Source organism: Gymnoscopelus microlampas (genome assembly GCF_963454915.1).
Source record: "Gymnoscopelus microlampas genome assembly, chromosome: 11".
Taxonomy (NCBI): Eukaryota; Metazoa; Chordata; class Actinopteri; order Myctophiformes; family Myctophidae; genus Gymnoscopelus; species Gymnoscopelus microlampas.
Genome location: NC_139948.1, coordinates 29,134,961 through 29,154,576, shown reverse-complemented (window position 1 = coordinate 29,154,576; position 19,616 = coordinate 29,134,961). Strand labels below are relative to the sequence as shown.

Here is a 19,616-nt window from a genome sequence, read left to right as displayed (position 1 = left end):
GTCTCTTGAGGGGAGTAAGAGACAGTGCTAATTAGGGGGTTAGGGTTTAGGGTGGCAGGTGAGATGTTAACAGCAAGTGTTGGTGACACTAGGAGGCTCTAAGCACTGTGGGTTGACTCCGGGCCTGGCTCCTCCTTCGTCTGACCAGAAGTGGGCATTCTTCTGTGCGTTGCGTCGTCATCATTGCTGCTAGACAGAGGGATAATGGACCTGATTTACTGGTTTGTTAAGGCTCACAGCCACATTCCACACAAACCTGCTGCACCAGGTGCCACCCCTTGGCCTTCCCCCACTGCAGCTGACACCAACCACACCACACTACCGGTAAACAAGTAACCATCTTACATCTGCATAACATCACTAGTAGCCTACACAACAAGTAGTAGTGATACTAGTAAGACGTGCTGGGGTGAGGAGTCACTCTGAGGAGGTGAGTCTGCTGCAGGCCTGACTGGGGGGTGGGGGTCGTTGTTTCATGGTCAGGGTGTCTTAGCGAAGGGACTCAAGGGAGGGATAGATGTCATGTGTTTGCTGATGGCAAACAAAATAATATTTGATTCTGAAGAAGAGAAAATAAATATATTATGTAGCATTCACCTGTAATCTGATCTCTTCAAAATATTTATCATTCTCATACTATTTTATCCTCACAGTTGATAAAATGGAGACTGGGCTGCAATTTGAAGACAAAAAGTGCAAGTATGCTCTGCAACGGTAAGTTTTCAGGCTGAAACTCAGTTTAACATCACATGGCAATCCAGATCAATCCAAAGTATCATGAGTGTTCCTTGTGTGTTTTGAATAGATTTTGGCATGATATACCGTAGCAACACATTTTCAATTTATTCGACTGAATAAATGATGAATCAACACTGAATATTTCAAGTATGAGAGCAGAGCACAGGTATCAACAACACTAAGGGCAATCAGAAGTTTACAGTTTACTTTTTCATGATGGGGCCAGGGGTCGAACCAGGAATCCTTGAGTCACAGGGGGGCTTCCACCCCAATCTGACACATTTAGAAGTAAACTTAATAATAAACTTTATTTGTATAGCACCTTTCATGACATGAAATGCAGCGCAAAGTGCTTTACAGAGCAAGAATACAGTTACAGTTACAACCAATTTAACAATAACGCAAACAAAAAATAAAATAAAATAAAAGCAAAAGCATAAAACATTAAAATAGGCAATACAGTGAGGACTTAAAAATCAACCAAAGAGTCAGCTAAAAGCAAGAGTGAAGAAATAGGTCTTGAGCTGTGCTTTAAAGCTATCGACAGAGGCTGCCTGTTTTAGGTGTAATGGGAGTTTATTCCACACTGTTGGTCCGTAAAAGCAGAATGCTGCTTCACCGTATTTTTTATATGTCATTTTAGGCACCTCGAGTAGGTCAGCACTTGAAGACCTGAGGGTCCGGTTTGGATCATGTCTCTCTAGGCAGTCATAGAGGTAGGAAGGTGCCAGACCATTTAGAGCTTTATAAACTATTAAAAGAATTTTAAAATCAATCCTAAAAACAACCGGGAGCCAGTGTAGTGAAGCTAGTACTGGAGTGATATGTTCTCTCATTCTAGTTTTAGTTAAAATTCTGGCTGCCGCATTTTGAACAAGTTGTAATCTGTCAGTTGTTTTCTTAGGCAGGCCAGAGTAGAGTGCATTGCAGTAATCAAGCCGAGAGAAAACAAAAGCGTGGATCAGCGTTTTTGCGTCGTCTAACGACAGATAGTCTCTAATTCGCGCAATATTTCTAAGATGAAAGAAAGCAATCTTGGTGACATGATTAATGTGTGCATTAAAATTCAATTCAGAGTCGATAATAACCCCCAGGTTCTTTACTGTGGTGTTACTTTCTACAGCCAGGTTACCAAGTCTACTTATTATTAATTCTCTCTGCTCACTGGAGCCAATTATGAGAATTTCTGTTTTATCCTCATTTAGCTTAAGAAAGTTCTCACTCATCCAGCATTTTATACTGGACAGACAGGTCAACAATGGGTCTAGAGCGCAGGGGTCGTCTGGAGCTACCGAAAGATACAGCTGGGTATCATCAGCATAGAAATGGAAGTTCACTCCGTGATCGGCGATGAGTTCTCCCAGTGGTAGTATATACAGGGAGAACAATAAGGGACCCAGAATTGAGCCCTGTGGAATACCAGAACAGATGTCATGTTTGTCTGAGTCAAAATTAGCTAGGCTGACAAAATAGCTTCTGCCTGTTAGGTAAGAGTAAAACCAAGACAAGGCTGTGCCTGACAAACCAATCCAGTACTCCATGCGTTGTAGTAGAATTTTGTGATCAATCGTGTCAAAAGCAGCGGTTAAGTCAAGGAGTAGGAGAACAGATATATTTTTGTTGTCAGCGGACACCCTAAGATCATTAATTACTTTTACAAGTGGGATACTTTGTTCCTTGGTGTGCTCAAGGTTGATGTTTGATTACATTTTGGCATTTCAGTGATAAATGTAACCCTACATCGTTGTTCATTCAACCATTAGTTTTATTAAAAATCTGTCAGGTATCAAAATAGTTGATTCAATGTTGTTTTATAAATTTTAATCAAGAACAACAAAAATTACCATAATGTTGAATTTATCATTTTTGCTGTCTGAGTTGTTCTTTACAGTTGATTGTAACTAGATTATACCCTGTGATAGTAAATCAGAACTTTAAAAGTATTATAGGTCATGCACTGTATCTTCATCAACTCTTTTGCATGAATTTAGCCCTGAACCCAAAAGTTGCACATGCTATTTTGTGCATGTTGCAGTACAAGATGCTGGACCTAGATGTTGCAAGAATGAAATAACTGGCAACTGGCATATAAGCACTATAACAGCTCATATACACAAATAAAGGTTGCTTCTCTTAGTTGATGTGAGATTTTTATAACAGCAGAGGGCAGTATTTGTATACGTTTTGGAGATACTTTGCATGAAGCCTGACAAACCCTAAAAACTACAGAAATGGTAAATGAATGAATTATAGGCTACAACTTGAACTGCACACATGGATCAAATCATTTCTATCATGAGGATCACTAGGGCAATTGCCATGTGAATCCTCACCAAGCAGAGTAGACAAATTAGTAACAGAAAATGACAAATAAACTTTCTGAAGTCCCATTTATGATAACACATGGTGTATTAACATCTGCAATGTAATTATATCTTAATGCATTGCTTTCCCAATAGCATCAAAATGTAAAAAATCACACCCAGTGTGAAGTGGGCGGTGTGGTCATCACAACATGACTCACTTAAAAAAAACACAAACATGTGTTTTTTTTTTAAGTCCATACTGCTATTCATAGGGCTGCACATGTGTCTGTGTTTCGCTAGCCAATCACAGTCAGCCAATCACATTACAGCTAGTGGTGATGACACTAGCTGTAATGTGATTGGCTGACTTTGCAAAAGTATAGATTTGCATTGACTGTGGAAGGGTTAGCGTTGTAGACTGCGTTGTAGACTATTGGCCAATCACGGTGCAGGATTGGTCAGTGTCCAAACCTCACTTATAGGGGGCGGTTACACCGCCCCAAAAAGAAAGAAAAAGAAAGATGCTGCCTATTTGATTATGAGATTTTCTTTTGTTAAAAGATGATATTTTGAGGAGGGTGGTGCTAGAGCGTAGGTCATGGGCTCACTGAAATAGTTAGGGTTCATTCTCAGGTTTGTCTCATCTCACAAGGAGAAAAGCATGGTAAAGATCTACAGCTAAGTGTCTATAGCAGTGGTTCTCAACCTGGGGGTCGCCAAATAATTTGGGGGGGTCACCAGATTTTTTGGTGAATTTGAAAAAAAAAAAAAACTTTTTTTTTTTTAACAAAATATTTTTTCATGTTATCATTAATTCATGTTTTATCAGTTAATTTACTCAATTTACCCCACTTTTTGCAAAAATGTTTTGATAATAAACAATTATCAAACAACCTATTATAATTAAATAACCTTCGCGCGCGCGAACGGGACCGCGCGCGTGCACGCGGGGGGTCGCGAGAAATAATATCATTATTTTGGGGGTCGCGGCCTGAAAAGGTTGAGAACCCCTGAACTAGAGTGCATATAAACCATGAAAATGTAAATGCAACGCAAACCATGAGCAGGGCACCACAGGGATTTGAACCCTGTCTTAGTAAAACCAGGAGAACCAGACCAGTGCCTTTTGTTTTGGTTTGTTGTCTCCACCAGGCCGAAGGCATGGCGAGAGTATGTTGTACCCCCTCTCTGTCCACCCGTTCGTGTGTCATTTTGTGTATGCAAAACACTCTCTCTCCATGCCTTTCGCCCTGGCGGAGACAATAATTGCATTCATTTGATTTTATTATTATTTTCTTTTGTATTATTATTTATTCATGTAGAATTTATTTTTACTATTTATTGTGTAGCAATCAAAGACAATATGTCTCAAAAACACTGGCTTACAGTTGAATTATTGGCAACAAAATAAATAGGAATTCAAGAAAATAAGCCAAATACTGAATGCCTCTGAACATTGGCTTGCAGTTATTGCATATAGCCAAAATGCAATAATAATATTAGGCTTGTCATTGAGGATGGAAACTAAAGTTGTCCTTTTGAGGAGAAGTGGAACTTAGAAGTCAATTCAGTTGGATAGACCATTTGGTATCATTTTACGCTCTCAAGAGTTACAGATCTATAAGGGTCCATTTGGTTACCAACTCTCCATCATTTAGCTGGGGACCACCTGGAACCCCCTCAAGAACCACTGGTGGTCCCCGGACCACTGGTTGAGAACCACTGGCCTAAACACATACACACAAGACACAGACAAAACACAAGCGGTTACTGCTGCCATTAATTAGTTGCTGTTGATTGCCTATGCGGTCAAATCAGGGTCAAATGCACAGGCTCAACGAGCCATCGGTAACCTGCTTGTGTTGCATAGCTGCAGTGGTGTAAAGTACATTTACTTAAGTACAATGTTGAGGTATTTTTTACTTGTGGAGTATTTCCAATTTTCAATACTTTTACTTCTACTCCCTACATCTCAGAGGCAAATATTGTACTTTTACTCCACTGCACTTATTTGAAAACTTTAGTTACTTTGTAAATTTTGATCATTATTACAAAACATACATTATCCACTTCAGCCCTATGTACATTTTGGCTATTTGAAAATAGCAGATCTACAAACTCACAACGCGTCGCGATTCGACACGTTGTGAGTTTTCTGGTGGTGGAAGGAGGTGGTTTGAATTATATATATAATTCAAACTTTTATTTATATATATATATATATATATATATATATATATATATATATATATATATATATATATATATATATATATATATATATATATATATATATATATATATATATATATATATAATGAAAATGACACCGAAGCTCACAATGCATATTGTGAGCTTGTAGATCGTCTATTTTCAAATGGCCGAAATGTATATAGGGCTGAAGTGGTATATAGGGCTGAAGTGGTTGATGTATGTTTCGTAATGCTCAAAATCTACAAAGTAACACGTATCTAAAGTTTTCAAATAATTGCAATGAAGTAGAAATATAATATTTACATTTGAGATGTAGTGGAGTAGAAGTAAAGGTAGTGAAAATTGTGCTCCAGTAAAAAATATCTACATTTTACTTAAGTACAGTACTTGAGTAAAAGTACTTAGTTACCTTACAACTGTGGTTAAATGGCCTGTCTTGGTTTAAAGCCCACTCACCACGACAAGGTGCAGGCCGAGAGTGGGGACACCCCCTCCCCCCCACAAAGGTGGGGGGGAGGGGATCAACAATTTGGACAAGACAACATGAAACATTTATTACAAACATAAGCAAACAGATATTACATAATTGTACGAGACTTGGGCGTCTTCTTCTTTCGTGTATCATCATCAGATGTCCAGCTCAATGACGTGCAGCAACGTCCTCGTCTCAGGTCCCACATCAAAGAGACCGGCCTCCGATGGTGATCTGTAGAGGACACAGAGAGGTGATTATGTGATCAGCTGTCTGCTCAAGCATACTGTGCTGTCTGCCAGGCCCCACTCTTCATGCATGTTTTGAAGTGTTGAACCCTAGCACGCAGTCGGTTCAGCTAGGTCAATTGCCGGCGTGGCAGATCTTCCTCCTTTGATGCTGTCTCCTGGGTCCCAGATGTAGTGGTGACAACGTGTGGGCCCATGCAGAAGACTCCCCACTCCTGCTTCCAGGATGCCTCCATCCATGCCTTTGTAGACAGGTCCTCAGGGATAGAACTGAGCATCTCTTGTTGAATGGGCGGCGGGACTTGAGTCAGTTTGGAGGCAACGCTGTCATAGAGGTGTCATGCAGGATATGCCAATCATGTTTCTGGGCTTTCCTTAGGGCGAGGATGTGAGGGTAAGCAGCCTCTCGTTGGAGGCCGGTTGAGGCGATTCCTGCTAAGATTGGGAAGTAGAACATTCAGGTGGGATTCAGGCAACCAGTTATGATCCGGAGAACATTGCTAAATGGCAGCATCAACCTTTTTGGCATGTGGGCTCCTACACCAGGCTGAGTTACAGTGTTTGGCTGCAGCGAAGACCAGGGCTTGCTAGGGGATTCGTAGTACCTTGGAAGAGGAATCTCAGGACGTACCAGCGAGATATCAGATTGGCGAGACCCTTGATGACACTTTGGCCTCTGGGTGTTGCTTAAAAGACAGTGTCCTATCCAGATACCTTGGGGCTTGCTGGAACTCCAGGTGGTTGTCCATGAACACATCCGGTTCCCTTTCTGCTTCGCTGTTGTTGAGGTGATAAGCTGCCAACACCGTCTTGCCAATGCTGAGCTGCAGGCGCCACCTACGAAGGTAGGCTGCTAAGATGTCCATGTGGACATGATGGAGGTCATTGGGGTAGAGTTGGATTTGACAGACCAGGAGTGTTGGTATAGGTAGAGGCATGGCTGAAGAGCTTTGCCCATCACTCACTTCTTGCTGATGCCGAAGTCAAAACACAGTATATACCTTATTGTGATAGCTCTATGTCTGCAGTACACCTGACTGGTGGCAATTGCCTGGTTGTGATGCGTAGATGTGATCAATCAGGGTAAGCTCTTTGGTCGTTGCAGTGGAGATAAGCTAATTTGTTGTTGCATTTTTTTGCGTGGCATTTGACATTTTTGTGGCATTCGACAGTTTTTGTGGCATTTGACATTTTTGTGGCATTCATTTGACAGTTTTTGTGTCATTTGACATTTTTTGTGACATGTTTTTAATGTGTGTATTTGTTATTTGGCATTTGTGTGACATTTTGTGTCATATTTGGTATTTGCGATTATTTGGTGATATTTTTTATTTTAGGTGACTTTTCTTTTGTGGCATTTTGTGGAGGTTTCGTGAATTATTTTGTGGTCATTGTCATGTTTTGGGGGAATTATTTGTGGCTTCTTTGTGTGACTTTTTAATGGCGTTCTTTGAAATGTATTGTGACAGTTGAGTTATTTGTTGCGGCATTTGTGGTCTTTTTAAACAATTTTGAGGCATTTTGTGGTGATTTATTTGTGAACGACCAAAGAGCACACCCTGATTGATCACATCTACGCATCACGACCAGGCTATTGCCACCAGTCAGGTGTACTGCAGGCTTATACAGCTATCACAATGAGGTAAATACTGTGTTTTTACTTCGGCATCAGCAAGAAATGAGTGATGGGCAAAGCTCTTCAGCCATGCCTCTACCTATACCAACACTCCTGGTCTGTCAAATCCAACTCAGCCGCTCTACCCCAATGACCTCCATCATGTCCACATGGACATCTTAGCAGCCTACCTTCGTAGGTGGCGCCTGCAGCTCAGCATTGGGAAGACGGTGTTGGCAGCATATCCCCTCAACAACAGCGAAGCAAAACGGGAACTAGACGTGTTCATGGACCACAATCACCTGGAGTTCCAGCAAGCCCCAAGGTACGTGGATAGGACACGGTCTTCTAAGCAACACCCAGAGGCCAAAGTGTCATCAAGGGTCTCGCCAATCTGATGTCTCGCTGGTACGTCCTAGGATTCCTCTGCCAAAGTACTACGAATCCCCAGGCAAGCCCTGGTCTTCGCTGCAGCCAAACACTGTGCCTCAGCCTGGTGTAGAAGCCCACATGCCAAAAACGTTGATGCTGCCATTAACAATGTTCTCGGGATTATAACTGGTTGCCTGAATCCCAACCCTATGTTCTACTTACCAATCCTAGCAGGAATTGCCTCAACCGGCCTCCAACGAGAGGCTGCTACCCTCGCATCCTGGCCCCAAGGAAAGCCCAGAAACATGATTGGCATATCCTCCCTGACAACACTATGACAGCATTGCCTCCAAATTGACTCGAGTCCCGCCGCCCATTCAACAAGAGATGCTCAGTTCCATCCCTGAGGACCTGTCTACAAAGGCATGGCTGGAGGCATCCTGGAAGCAGGAGTGGGGAGTCTTCTGCATGGGCCCAGTCGTTGTCACCGCTACATCTGGGACCCAGGAGACTGCATCAAAGGAGGGAGATCTGCGATGCCGGAAGTTGAACTAGCTGAACAGACTGCGTACTGCGGTTAGACACTTCAAAACATACATGAAGAAGTGGGTCCTGCTAGACAGCACAGTATGCTTGAGCAGACTGCTGATCACTTGTATAGCTATTGGATTGTATAGTTACCTTGCGATGATGTAACTCCAAAGGTGGGTGAGAAATCAAAAATACTTGCTCCATTGCTTAGAGATTTATCATTAAAAATGTACATCTTGTTGACTCAGTTCAGGTATGTTGGGACACATCGACATGATGTTCTTGATCTTGATCTTGATCTTGTTCTTCTTCGGGCAAGAAATTAAAATTGAATTAAACTTTTAAATGGAAAAACGCAGATCATCTTCATTAAAATGTAGCAGCTTCATGTGATTCTTGTTCTTCTTTCTTGTTCTTCTTTGGGCAAGAAATTAAACTTTTAAATGAAAAACTTAGATTATGTGATTAGTGTGAACTACATAGTTCCCCCCACCCCGACTTTACACCCAAAAAAGGTCACCTTTGGGACCTACCAAAAAGTGACCTTTCAAATGACCAGGTCTTTTGGACCTTTTCAAATGACCAGGTAGGGGCCCGGATTTACAGAGGCCTATGTCTAAAAACCTGAAAAAAAAGCAGCAGGTTAGGGTTAGTAATTAGGACCGTCACAATTATAACATAATCGTATTTGAGATAATCGCAATACTATTTTGGGGATAATAGTTATAATCGTCGAAATAGCCAAACTACACGCTCGAAACGCATCACAACGTGATGCGTTTTGAGCTTGTAGTTCGGCTTTTGTTCACAAATTCAGACAAAAGTTTTATTCAAAATGTTACTACGACGCAATTATTTGAGCGACAATTAATCAAGCATTGAAGTTAAACATCATAATCGTGACAGCCCTAAAGAGGTTCCTACCCTGAGGCGTCTTCAGAGGAAACCCCCGGCGGGCCAAGGTCTTTGTACAAATAATTCCACCAGTGGAGACCACCACTCTGTAGACAGCGGATCTTCGAAAGACTTTGTATTCCTCTTAGAAAGACTTTGTAGACAGCGGATCTTCGAAAGACTTTGTATTCCTCTTAGAAAGACTTTGTAGACAGCGGATCTTCGAAAGACTTTGTAGACAGCGGCTCCTCTTAGAAAGACTTTGTAGACAGCGGATCTTCGAAAGACTTTGTAGACAGCGGCTCCTCTTAGAAAGACTTTGTAGACAGCGGATCTTCAAAAGACTTTGTAGACAGCGGCTCTTCGAAAGACTTTGTAGACAGAAACTCCTCCTCGAAAGACTTTGTAGACAGCGGCTCTTCGAAAGACTCGTGTAGACAGTGGCGGAGGCAGGCTTAGACGAGTCACAGGAGGGTGCAGGCTGGGTAGTTTCACAGGAGGGTGAAGAACCTCTGCCAGGATGTATTCTGGAGTATCTGAAAGAAACAAAGAAACAAAGATTTACTCAAGTGACCGAGAGCCACATATAGGATACGTATACTGTATCCTCATACACAGCCTAGTATACGTATACTGTATCCTCATACACAGCCTAGTATACGTATACTGTATCCTCATACACAGCCTAGTATACGTATACTGTATCCTCATACACAGCCTAGTATACGTATACTGTATCCTCATACACAGCCTAGTATACGTATACTGTATCCTCATACACAGCCTAGTATACGTATACTGTATCCTCATACACAGCCTAGTATACGTATACTGTATCCTCATACACAGTGTGCCTGAAAGGCATTGTATTCATATGTTCAATGTCAAAAACACAATTCATGGTTAATTCATGGTTAAAATTACTTGTATGACAACCAATCGTCAACGTAAGTTTTGCAACGGTGACACAGCCCTATAGCCTGCCCTACACAGCATAGCAGTGACACATAACGGTGACACAGCCCTATAGCCTGCCCTACACAGCATAGCAGTGACACATAACGGTGACACAGCCCTATAGCCTGCCCTACACAGCATAGCAGTGACACATAACGGTGACACAGCCCTATAGCCTGTCCTACACAGCATAGCAGTGACACATAACGGTGACACAGCCCTATAGCCTGTACCACACAGCATACAGTAGCAGTGACAGATAACGGTGACACAGCCCTATAGCCTGTCCTACACAGCATAGCAGTGACACATAACGGTGACACAGCCCTATAGCCTGCCCTACACAGCATGCTCAGTGGCAATAGCAGGCAGCACATTAATCCATTAAAGGGATAGTTCACCCAAAAAAATTACTTTTTTTCTATCAATTAGTCACCCCATGGAGACTTCAATTCATGGATATCTTTTAGCTTTTGTCTCATTCCTAAGACAATAATTTGATGACCAGCGGACTGGTAGGCAGCGGTTCCGGTAGGAGAAACAAAGGAGACTCTTTGTGTGTCCTACCGGAACCGCTGCCATCAAATTCAGGTCATCAAATGAGTTATTTTGGGGGTGAACTATTACCCTTTAAGACCGGGAACGCATCTGTGTCATTGTAAGATTTATTTGGCTATTCAAAAATAGCAGATATACAAGCGCTATGAGCTTGTAGATCTGCTATTTTTGAAAAATCTTGAAAATGTGTTCAAATCTTTGAATATATACATGTTTTTTAACATCTGTAACTCAAATCTTTGCTTCTGGGGGTGTCTGGAACAAAACATTCTGAGATGGGGGTCCATGGCCAAATACATATCTAAAAATGTTTTCTAAATCCTAACTTTTCCATGTGAAGGACCCCCAAAATGATTATGTATTTTGTAAATTGCACATGACAAATAACCGTAAAGGGATATTTCACTTACAAACTTGTTTGAGTTCATTTTAACGTCCACTCTCCTTTTGTGATTCACCCCAGACACTTGAAATTGCTTGATTCAGTATTTAGATATTTGATGATATACATTGTATCAGACACGCCCCCTTCCTATACAAACCCATCGTTAACTTCAAACTCCATTGTAACCATATTACATTCATTGAAAACACCCGTCCTTGGTTCTGGTGACTGATGTGAACCTTCTAATGTGTGGGACCGTGTTTTTTCAATTACTTTTTTTATTTATTTACAAAATCTTTTGGAGTAAATGAATAAAACGGTTAAAAAAAAGAAATAAATGAAAAAACTTATTGCAAAAACCCAGTCTACTCACACACTAGAAGGTCAATATCAGTCACCAGAACCAAGGACGGGTGTTTCTGATGAATCTAACATGGTTAAAATGGAGTTTGAAGTCACAATGGGTTTGTATAGGAAGGGGGCCTGTCTGATTAAATGAATATCAAATATCTAAATACTGAATCAAGCAACTTAAAAACTGTCTCAGAACCACCGAAGACCCAGGCCATCGGCGCGGAGGAATCCTCCCCATGCAGACAAATCCATGGATAGAGAGAGATTCTCCATCTCTACGGGCATCCTCTGGTTGAGCCTTCCAGCGGCGTCTTGCACGCCGTGCAGGAACCTATTTGACCAGGAACACACACATAGATTTAAAACTACTTTAAATTCACACCTCAACAAAGTTTACAAATTATTTTTCTACTGTACCATTCATCCTAAGATATCATAACATCATAGAAAAGGCAAGAAAACCTTAGTCCAAAATTCTCCTTTAACTCTTTTACCTCCCCGGCACACGTGTAGCCAACCCCCAAATCAGTGACACCTCCCTCAATCAAAGCAACAGGACACACATGTGTAATAGTACCCCAGCGTTACAATAGAAACTTTGGGTTTTATCAACTGTCATTTTCTGATTATTCCTTAAGATTAATTAACATTCTTTGAAAAGTAAAAAAAATAAATCTCATTCCAAGTGGCTATGACTGACTGACTTCCAAAGTTTGTGGGCCCTGGGGTAGACAACCTGGCCTGGCAGAGATTGGCGGAAATCTGTGCTCCTGAGCAGGAGCGTTCTAGTGAAGGCAGTCCATTCATTCTACATGGCTCAGCCCTTTAGTAACTTTTGCCTTGATTTCTCATTCCCGGCTGCACATTTGGTACGCTCTTCTTTCACTCTACACAAATCGATTCGCCAAAAAAAGCTCACTACACGTTGCGTGCATTGTGAGCTTGTAGATCGGCTATTCATGCCAACGTTCCCCCCAGGATGCTGGGGGTTCAAGTGGATTAACTAAAGTGGCATGAAGTCTTAGGCTTCTGATCATCATGGAGAGCTGACAAATATTCAACTTGGCCACTAGGGGGCGTCAACAAAGTACTCAACATTATTTGTATTTTCAATTGCTTCTAAAAGAAGATGATATATTGACAAAAAAGAAAATACTTTAGCTTTAATTTAATTATTACAAAACATACATACAACTTCAGCCCTATATACATTTCGGCCATTTGAAAATAGCCGATCTACAAGCTCACAATGAGTCGCATCGCTATGCATTGTGAGCTTGTAGATCTTTCAAGAGATTGTTATACATTTGAGAACTTGAAATGGGACATTCTGCACAATGAGTACTTTACTTTTGGTACTTTAAGTACATTTTAATGCCAATACTTTTGTACATTTTTAATTCCGGACTTTTAAAATATTTCTATATTGCAGTATTGATACTTGTACTTAAGTTAAAAAAAATGTAACTCATCATCACTGCCAGCACTGCTGTCTTCCTCACTACCTCTAAACATGACAAACCACAGCACTAACAAAGTAGTTAAAAATACTCATAACATATGGATACTTTTCAATAGACATTTCATCTACTGTTCACTCAACCTCCATCTACAACTAAACAGACACACTCCAACTTCCAGTGATGGAAAAGGTACTTGCATGTTTTAAGCAAAAGTATCAATACCACAATGTAGAAATACAAGTAAAAGCACTTTATTAAAACACACTTGAGTCAAAGTACAAAAGTATTGGCATCAAAAATATACTCAAAGTACCAAAGTAAAAGGTACTCATAATGCAGAAATGTCTCTTTTAAAGTTTTCAAATTGTAAACAAATAGAAATAGTGTGAAAATAGCTCAGACCGTGCTCACCTTTTGAGCTTGTAGATCTGCTATTTTTGAAGTTCCTGAAAATTGTCCTCAAGTACAGTACTTGAGTACATGTACTTAGTTACTTTACACCACTGACTAGGCCTACATGGACTGTGTCAGCAGCATCACAACCGTCATGGATTAACATCAACCTGGTGTTTGCACTTTCTCTATTTACAACCCGTACATCTACATAAACGTTCATATTTCTAATATAAAGTAATGACCTCATGGCCACGGATGTTATAATAATGTACGGGTTTTCAGAAGTACCCGTATCTTCCGTATTGTTCAATACAAAGCATTTCAATCCGATCGGTGGCCATTTTCCTCAGAGTTATAATGTAGCAGACTGCAATACACCTCCCAACCGATAGGGTGGCATAGTTTGAAGCACATGGCAAAAAGACGGAAAAAATGGCCACCGATTGGATTTAAAAACTTTTAATTGAACAATACGGAATATACTGTACTTCTTGAGGACCCTGACATAATTATAACATCCATGGCCATGAGATAAGCACGTTATATTTGAAATCTGATCGTTTATGTAGATGTATGGACCGTAATAGAGAAAGTGCAAACACCAGGTCGAAGTTCATTCATGACTGGATATGACGGTCATGTTTCAGGGCTAAAACAACCAGCTCATATTCACACAACAATGCTTCATCCTGACCAGTTGCTGCTTTTTACCAAGTCAAATGAAAGTGAAATTACACGCAATGTCATCAAATCCTTAATGCTGGGCAGTTAATTAGCTAAGCTAAGTAGCTAACACACAGTAGATAACTCACCTGTCTGGTCTGGATGGATGGAGATGTTTCCACAGTGTGTTTTAGTAGCAGCTTGTTTCACCAGCCTGCTAAAACACTGAGAACTTAACGCCCATGTAGAGTAATGTTACATTATAAGTCGTTTATTTCACTATAAGACTGTTTGTTTTTACACACAAACACACTGTCTGGGCCACAAACATTTGTGTTTGCTGGTAGGGGTGTGAGAGAGGGGGAGGGGCGACAACTAGAGGAGTTAAATAGCCCCACCCCTCCCTGCTTCCTAGGGCAGTGGTTCTCAACCTGTGGGTCGGGACCTCGACGGGGGTCCCCACATGATTATTTATTTTTTAGGCGGGGGGGGGGGGGGGTCCCAGATGTCAGTGAAGTGACAATTTAAGGACTTTAAAGACCTTGTTAATACCAAACAAAGTAAGAAAGAAAATAAAAACACCATTATTACATCAAAAGTAATCAACAAACTATATAAACTAGTCAAACATATTATTGGCCAAATTGTCAAAGAATATAGAATAAAGACAGAGGCAAACTTTTTCGAAAAAGCCGATCTACAAGCTCACAACGCCTCGCTTTGTGCGGTGTTGTGAGCTTGTAGATCTGCTATTTTCACAATATTTATCTGTGGAACCGAGTCAAACTAAATGTAATGCCTCAACTCCTACAATTCCAAGTGCTTGTCAGGGTGGGGGGTCCCCAGTTAAAATATGATTATTGTGGGGGGTCCCCAGTTCAAATATGATTATTGTGGGGGGCGTCCCCAGTCCAAATATGATTATTTCCGGGGGTCGCGGCCTGAAAAGGTTGAGAACCACTGGTCTATAGGACAGCACTTCCGTTGTAGGTACATCCCTATAAGCTGTCCTTTTTGCCCAATCATGACACGGTTTATGCCCTGGGAATGTAAAGAGATCTCCACAACATCAATCTAAACTCCTTAGGCGGTGCTCCCTGTACTTCTACTTACTTTCAGTACTTTCAGTAACAGTTCTTGCCCATGCAGCGTAAGGGCTCATAATTTGGGGAGCATGAAGGTCCACTGAAAATTATATGACAATCCCGTTTTCAGATTTCTAGTTTCGGATAAATGTAATTTCCCCACTTCCTATCTCCTTTGAAATTGATTTCTAAAATATATGTCATATTTTCATTTGATGTACAGAGAGGAGCTGCAGGAGACTTTGTGCCAGTATACCTCTGACACCCTTAGTCACATTTCCACAGTGAGAGAATTCTGTCTGTCTCTTTCAAAATGGAAGTGCAAGAGGACGGCAGAGAAAAACATGATGATGGACATCAAAGAGAGGGCAAATAGAATTAATCTGAGCATGGACCATGTCACCAAGTCCAAAGAAAGAGGCAAGGCCTTGGGAGAATACGTGACGAGCAAGCTGACCCTAATGACCTCAGATAGAAGACGTGAGGAGCTGGAGAAGGAGCTGGATGTGGTTCTTAAGGACACTATTGGAGGCTTGGAGATGCTGAACAGGTTTGTGGACGCTGTGGAAACACTGGCAGTCACCTCTCTGCATGTGTTTGTGGAGAAGAACCAGGTTTTAAAGTTGCCAGAGGGGACAAGCTTTATGAGTGTTCAGGCTGTCATCACTGCTGCAATCCAGGTCTGCCCACTCCTCCTGCAGTTTAAGAGAGAAGCAGGTAGCTTCTTCTCTCCCAGCCTTCATAATGTGGAAGTGCATTCATTTTATCTGGACAAATACCTATGTATTACCCAGGATATCTGTGACATGATGGAGAGAAGGTACGTTAAGCACTCATCACGATCAAAATGGTTTCCAAATTCATTTTTTCTTAATACATGCAAAAAATATGTATTAATTGTGCACAATGCAGTGCAACGTATTACAAAACTGAGTAAGGCCTCTCATTCATAGCTCTGTCAGAGAATTTCAGAAGATGAGGAATACAAAAATCATGGTCCAACTACCTGCAGATATGTCTGACGGTGACATACTGGATATGCTCCATCGTATCAAATGGCTCACTGATATCAGGTAAATATTACTCACTCGGATTAGAAATATTATCAATCATCCATCGCTGCTGTCGTATGGTTAATCTAGTTTTATCTAGAAATGTATGCTGTTAAAAGGTGCCCAGGCACATTGATGGTGTTGTACTGTATGTAATCCACTGAAACATCAACTAGGCATGACTGTTATTTACATAAAAACAAGACTCTCATGCTTGCAGAAATGTTTTTACAATTCCTACCAGTATGTATATTAAAGGTTTCAAATCACTGTCCATTCCCTTTAAGGTAGGTTTTCCAGACAGAGTGGGAGGCTATGAGATCCAACAGCAATCAATGACCAGTAGACATGAAAAAGCTGGACATTTCCAGCACCAATGTATTATTATGCACATCATGTTCAATCTCTTTATTTTATTTTTAATCTTCGTTCTCCATTCCCTGTCAGGATGGACCAGCACTTTAGAGTTGGGTTCTTGTTCCAGGATGATTCCTCCTCCGGCTTCATCAACGAGTTCAGCGAGCGTCAAACAGGAATGTTGCAGTTTCTAACTGAACTGGAGGAAAGTGCTGTCAAGCTAGATACGATGAAGAAGGGTGCTAAGATCTCCAGTGTAGCAGGTAGCTCAGTGGGGGCAATTGGAGGCGTGCTCTCCATTGTTGGTCTGGCCTTGATCCCTGTAACAGCTGGAGTGTCCCTAGTTCTAACAATGACTGGGTTGGGGCTAGGTGTTACAAGTGGAATCAACAGTGCAGTCACCACAGGCACAGAGATCGCAGTAAATAATACACAGCAAAAGAGAGTCAATGAGATATTTCACAATTTCATGGAAGATGTGAAGAGCATCCAGGAATATCTAGAAGAGGTGTCCAATAAAGCAAACATAATACTGCCAGAGGACAAAGTGAATGTGGTCCTGGGTGTAGGGAACATCATTGGAAACGCTGCTGGTGTTGGAAAAGGCATTGATTCTTTAATTGATAGTGCCTCTGGTCTGAAGATGCTGAGTCGTGGCAAAGTGTTGCTCCAGGAAGGCAAAGCAGCCCGCGATGTGCCTAGGATAGCCTCCGACATTCCAGATATAGGCCAGGCAGCAGCCAAAGGGACATTAGCCCTTTCCAAATCAGCTCGGGCTGGTTTCATTGCTGCAAATGCCCTTTTCATTGGTTTTGACATCATGTTCATCTGCAAAGACAGCATGTGTCTGGCTAAAGGCAGCCAGAGTGAAGTCTCACAGTTCATCCGAGCCAGAGCTTCACTGTGGTGTTCAGAGCTGGACTCATGGAAGAAGATACACAGCTCTCTGTGTGAAGGCAGGCTGACAACAGCAAAGAAGAACATTAACCTTGGTCTGCCATTTTATTCATAAAAATGATTAGTTAACTGATATAACCTCTGATTCGGTGGAAGAGAAATGGGAAGCATTGAACTATACACTGAACAAGCTTGTAATCCATGATCCGCTGCGACCAGCTCTTGGTTTGTGCTTGAATCTTTTGGACAGTACATTCAGGAAGGCTGTTGGCCGAAACGTCCGTGTGTGATCTGCTGCTGGGTCTATACAATAAATAAGTGATCCTAAAAGGACCAAAGTGAGTGCTGGTGATCTTTTCAAATATACTGTTTCTGCCAGAACCGTGCACTGACAGACAGACAGACAGACAGACAGACAGACAGACAGACAGACAGACAGAGTGGCTTATACTAGCTGCGCGGTAGTAGCTTCCACTCTAACCAAACATCATACTGTAGTAAATTGTTCTGTGATTAAACTATGGGTAGAGAACACCAAGAAATGTTATAGTTTCAGGGACTGTAAAGTATGTGGCCCGGGAGGTACAGTATGTTTTTAAAGACCATACTCAGGATAAGATTTTGAGTGAAAAGCTGTCAGAGGACATACAAAGACACTGAAGGAGTCTTTGGTTCAAGATGTTAAGCACTCGATGAAGATGTTGAGTTTGTGTTTTCAAGCCTGCAACTTATATTTTGAGTTTTGAGAACAAGTAGAGGTTGAGTCAGTCTCAATGGCTCAGTGTATTGACACAACATGACACTCATGTTGTGTGTTCAGGGCAGGCACAATATTTTCGTGAGTCAAATGCATGGCAATGGATCATCAGTGTCTCTGAGTGTGATGCATTTGTAACCATAAGTCAGAGTCATAAACTCATCACACAAGTAGATGATTAACAAAAGAACAAGCCGTGAATTCTTGTCAGCCCATTGAGTGGCAAAAGAGAAAAAGCTATAAGAGCATGTTGTGCATGGTCTCAGTGCATAGTGCACCAGTTAATATCAAATATGTTTTATGCCTATTTTGTCCGAAAGTATTTCGTTTGTGGTAGATATTTCTGTTAAGAATCAGGCACTGAAGGGGTTAAAAGCAAATAAAGAAGAAAGGAAAACGAAACCTAAGGAAGGACTGATAAGACAGTACCTTACAGTAACTACTGACACCTGTGGAGAGGTAAATGGACTGAAGGTATCCTTATCCTACTGGTGCTCATGGAAAGCTTCCAGCATTAACTTGGGTTCTGATCAAATAGTTTTGTTTTATTTCTCTCTCTCTCTCTCTCTTTCTCACACACACACACACACACACACACACACACACACACACACACACACACACACACACACACACACACACACACACACACACACACACACACACACACACACACACACACACACACACACACACACATATGCTATTTTCTACCATATTGCCCACCCTATGAACAGGGCCGTGCTTAGGGATAAGGAGGCCCTAGGCAAACCCCAGTATGAGGCCCCTGGGTCGGGACCCATATGTGGGTCGCGGACCAATTTTTAAGGGTCATGGGTAAAATACCCCTTTATTTTTTTGTTTCCTACATTTTTGTTTGTAATGATTTAAAAAGATGAAAAAATGTTTTACAAAAATTGTAAAACTCAACCTTTTTCAAAATAATTTTATTTAAAAAAAGAAAGTAATGAAAATAGCAGATCGAGCTATAAAGTTATTTTCCCAAATTTGTTTGGGAAATGTATGATTGTAAACATTGTGGAGCACAATTAGGAGTTAAAAGTCTTGCTCAGGGACACACATTGCTGGCCCAGCCTGGAATCAAACCTGTGACTATCAGGGCTTTTGGCTCCCCAGGCGGGCACACTAACCACTCAGCTATGGCTACCACAGAACTGCATGAAGACAGGGAGGTTAAAGCCAAAGAGATTTGCAAACTTTTAAAAATACACCAAGACAGACAGACAGATGTCTATCTGTCTGATAATTATATTCTAATCTCACTACTTAATTACAAGTTAT

The 19,616-nt window shown here is 41.3% G+C and overlaps 1 protein-coding gene across 2 annotated transcripts; it reads left to right on the top strand.

Moving 5' to 3' along the window:
- The first annotated feature begins 329 nt into the window (after positions 1-329).
- Positions 330-17,893, top strand: LOC311055501 (uncharacterized protein). Of its 2 annotated transcripts, XM_084071700.1 has the most exons (6): positions 330-430; positions 654-714; positions 15,475-16,071; positions 16,205-16,324; positions 16,751-17,295; positions 17,416-17,893. In XM_084071700.1, the coding sequence occupies exons 2-6, from the start codon at positions 662-664 to the stop codon at positions 17,670-17,672; spliced, it is 1,572 nt and encodes a 523-aa protein (XP_083927826.1). In that variant the 5' UTR covers positions 330-430; positions 654-661; the 3' UTR covers positions 17,673-17,893. The 2 variants fall into 2 exon arrangements, with proteins under 2 accessions (XP_083927826.1, XP_083927825.1); XM_084071699.1 differs by having other exon boundaries at positions 16,751-17,893.
- The last annotated feature ends 1,723 nt before the right edge of the window (positions 17,894-19,616 follow it).

Excerpts from the sequence above, each read along its gene's own strand:
- LOC311055501 (XM_084071699.1), top strand. The coding sequence starts at position 662 with ATGGAGACTGGGCTGCAATTTGAAGACAAAAAGTGCAAGTATGCTCTG. Across the intron at positions 715-15,474 it reads TGCAAGTATGCTCTGCAACG|AGAGGAGCTGCAGGAGACTT; the intron begins GTAAGTTTTCAG and ends TTTGATGTACAG. Across the intron at positions 16,325-16,750 it reads AAATGGCTCACTGATATCAG|GATGGACCAGCACTTTAGAG; the intron begins GTAAATATTACT and ends ATTCCCTGTCAG.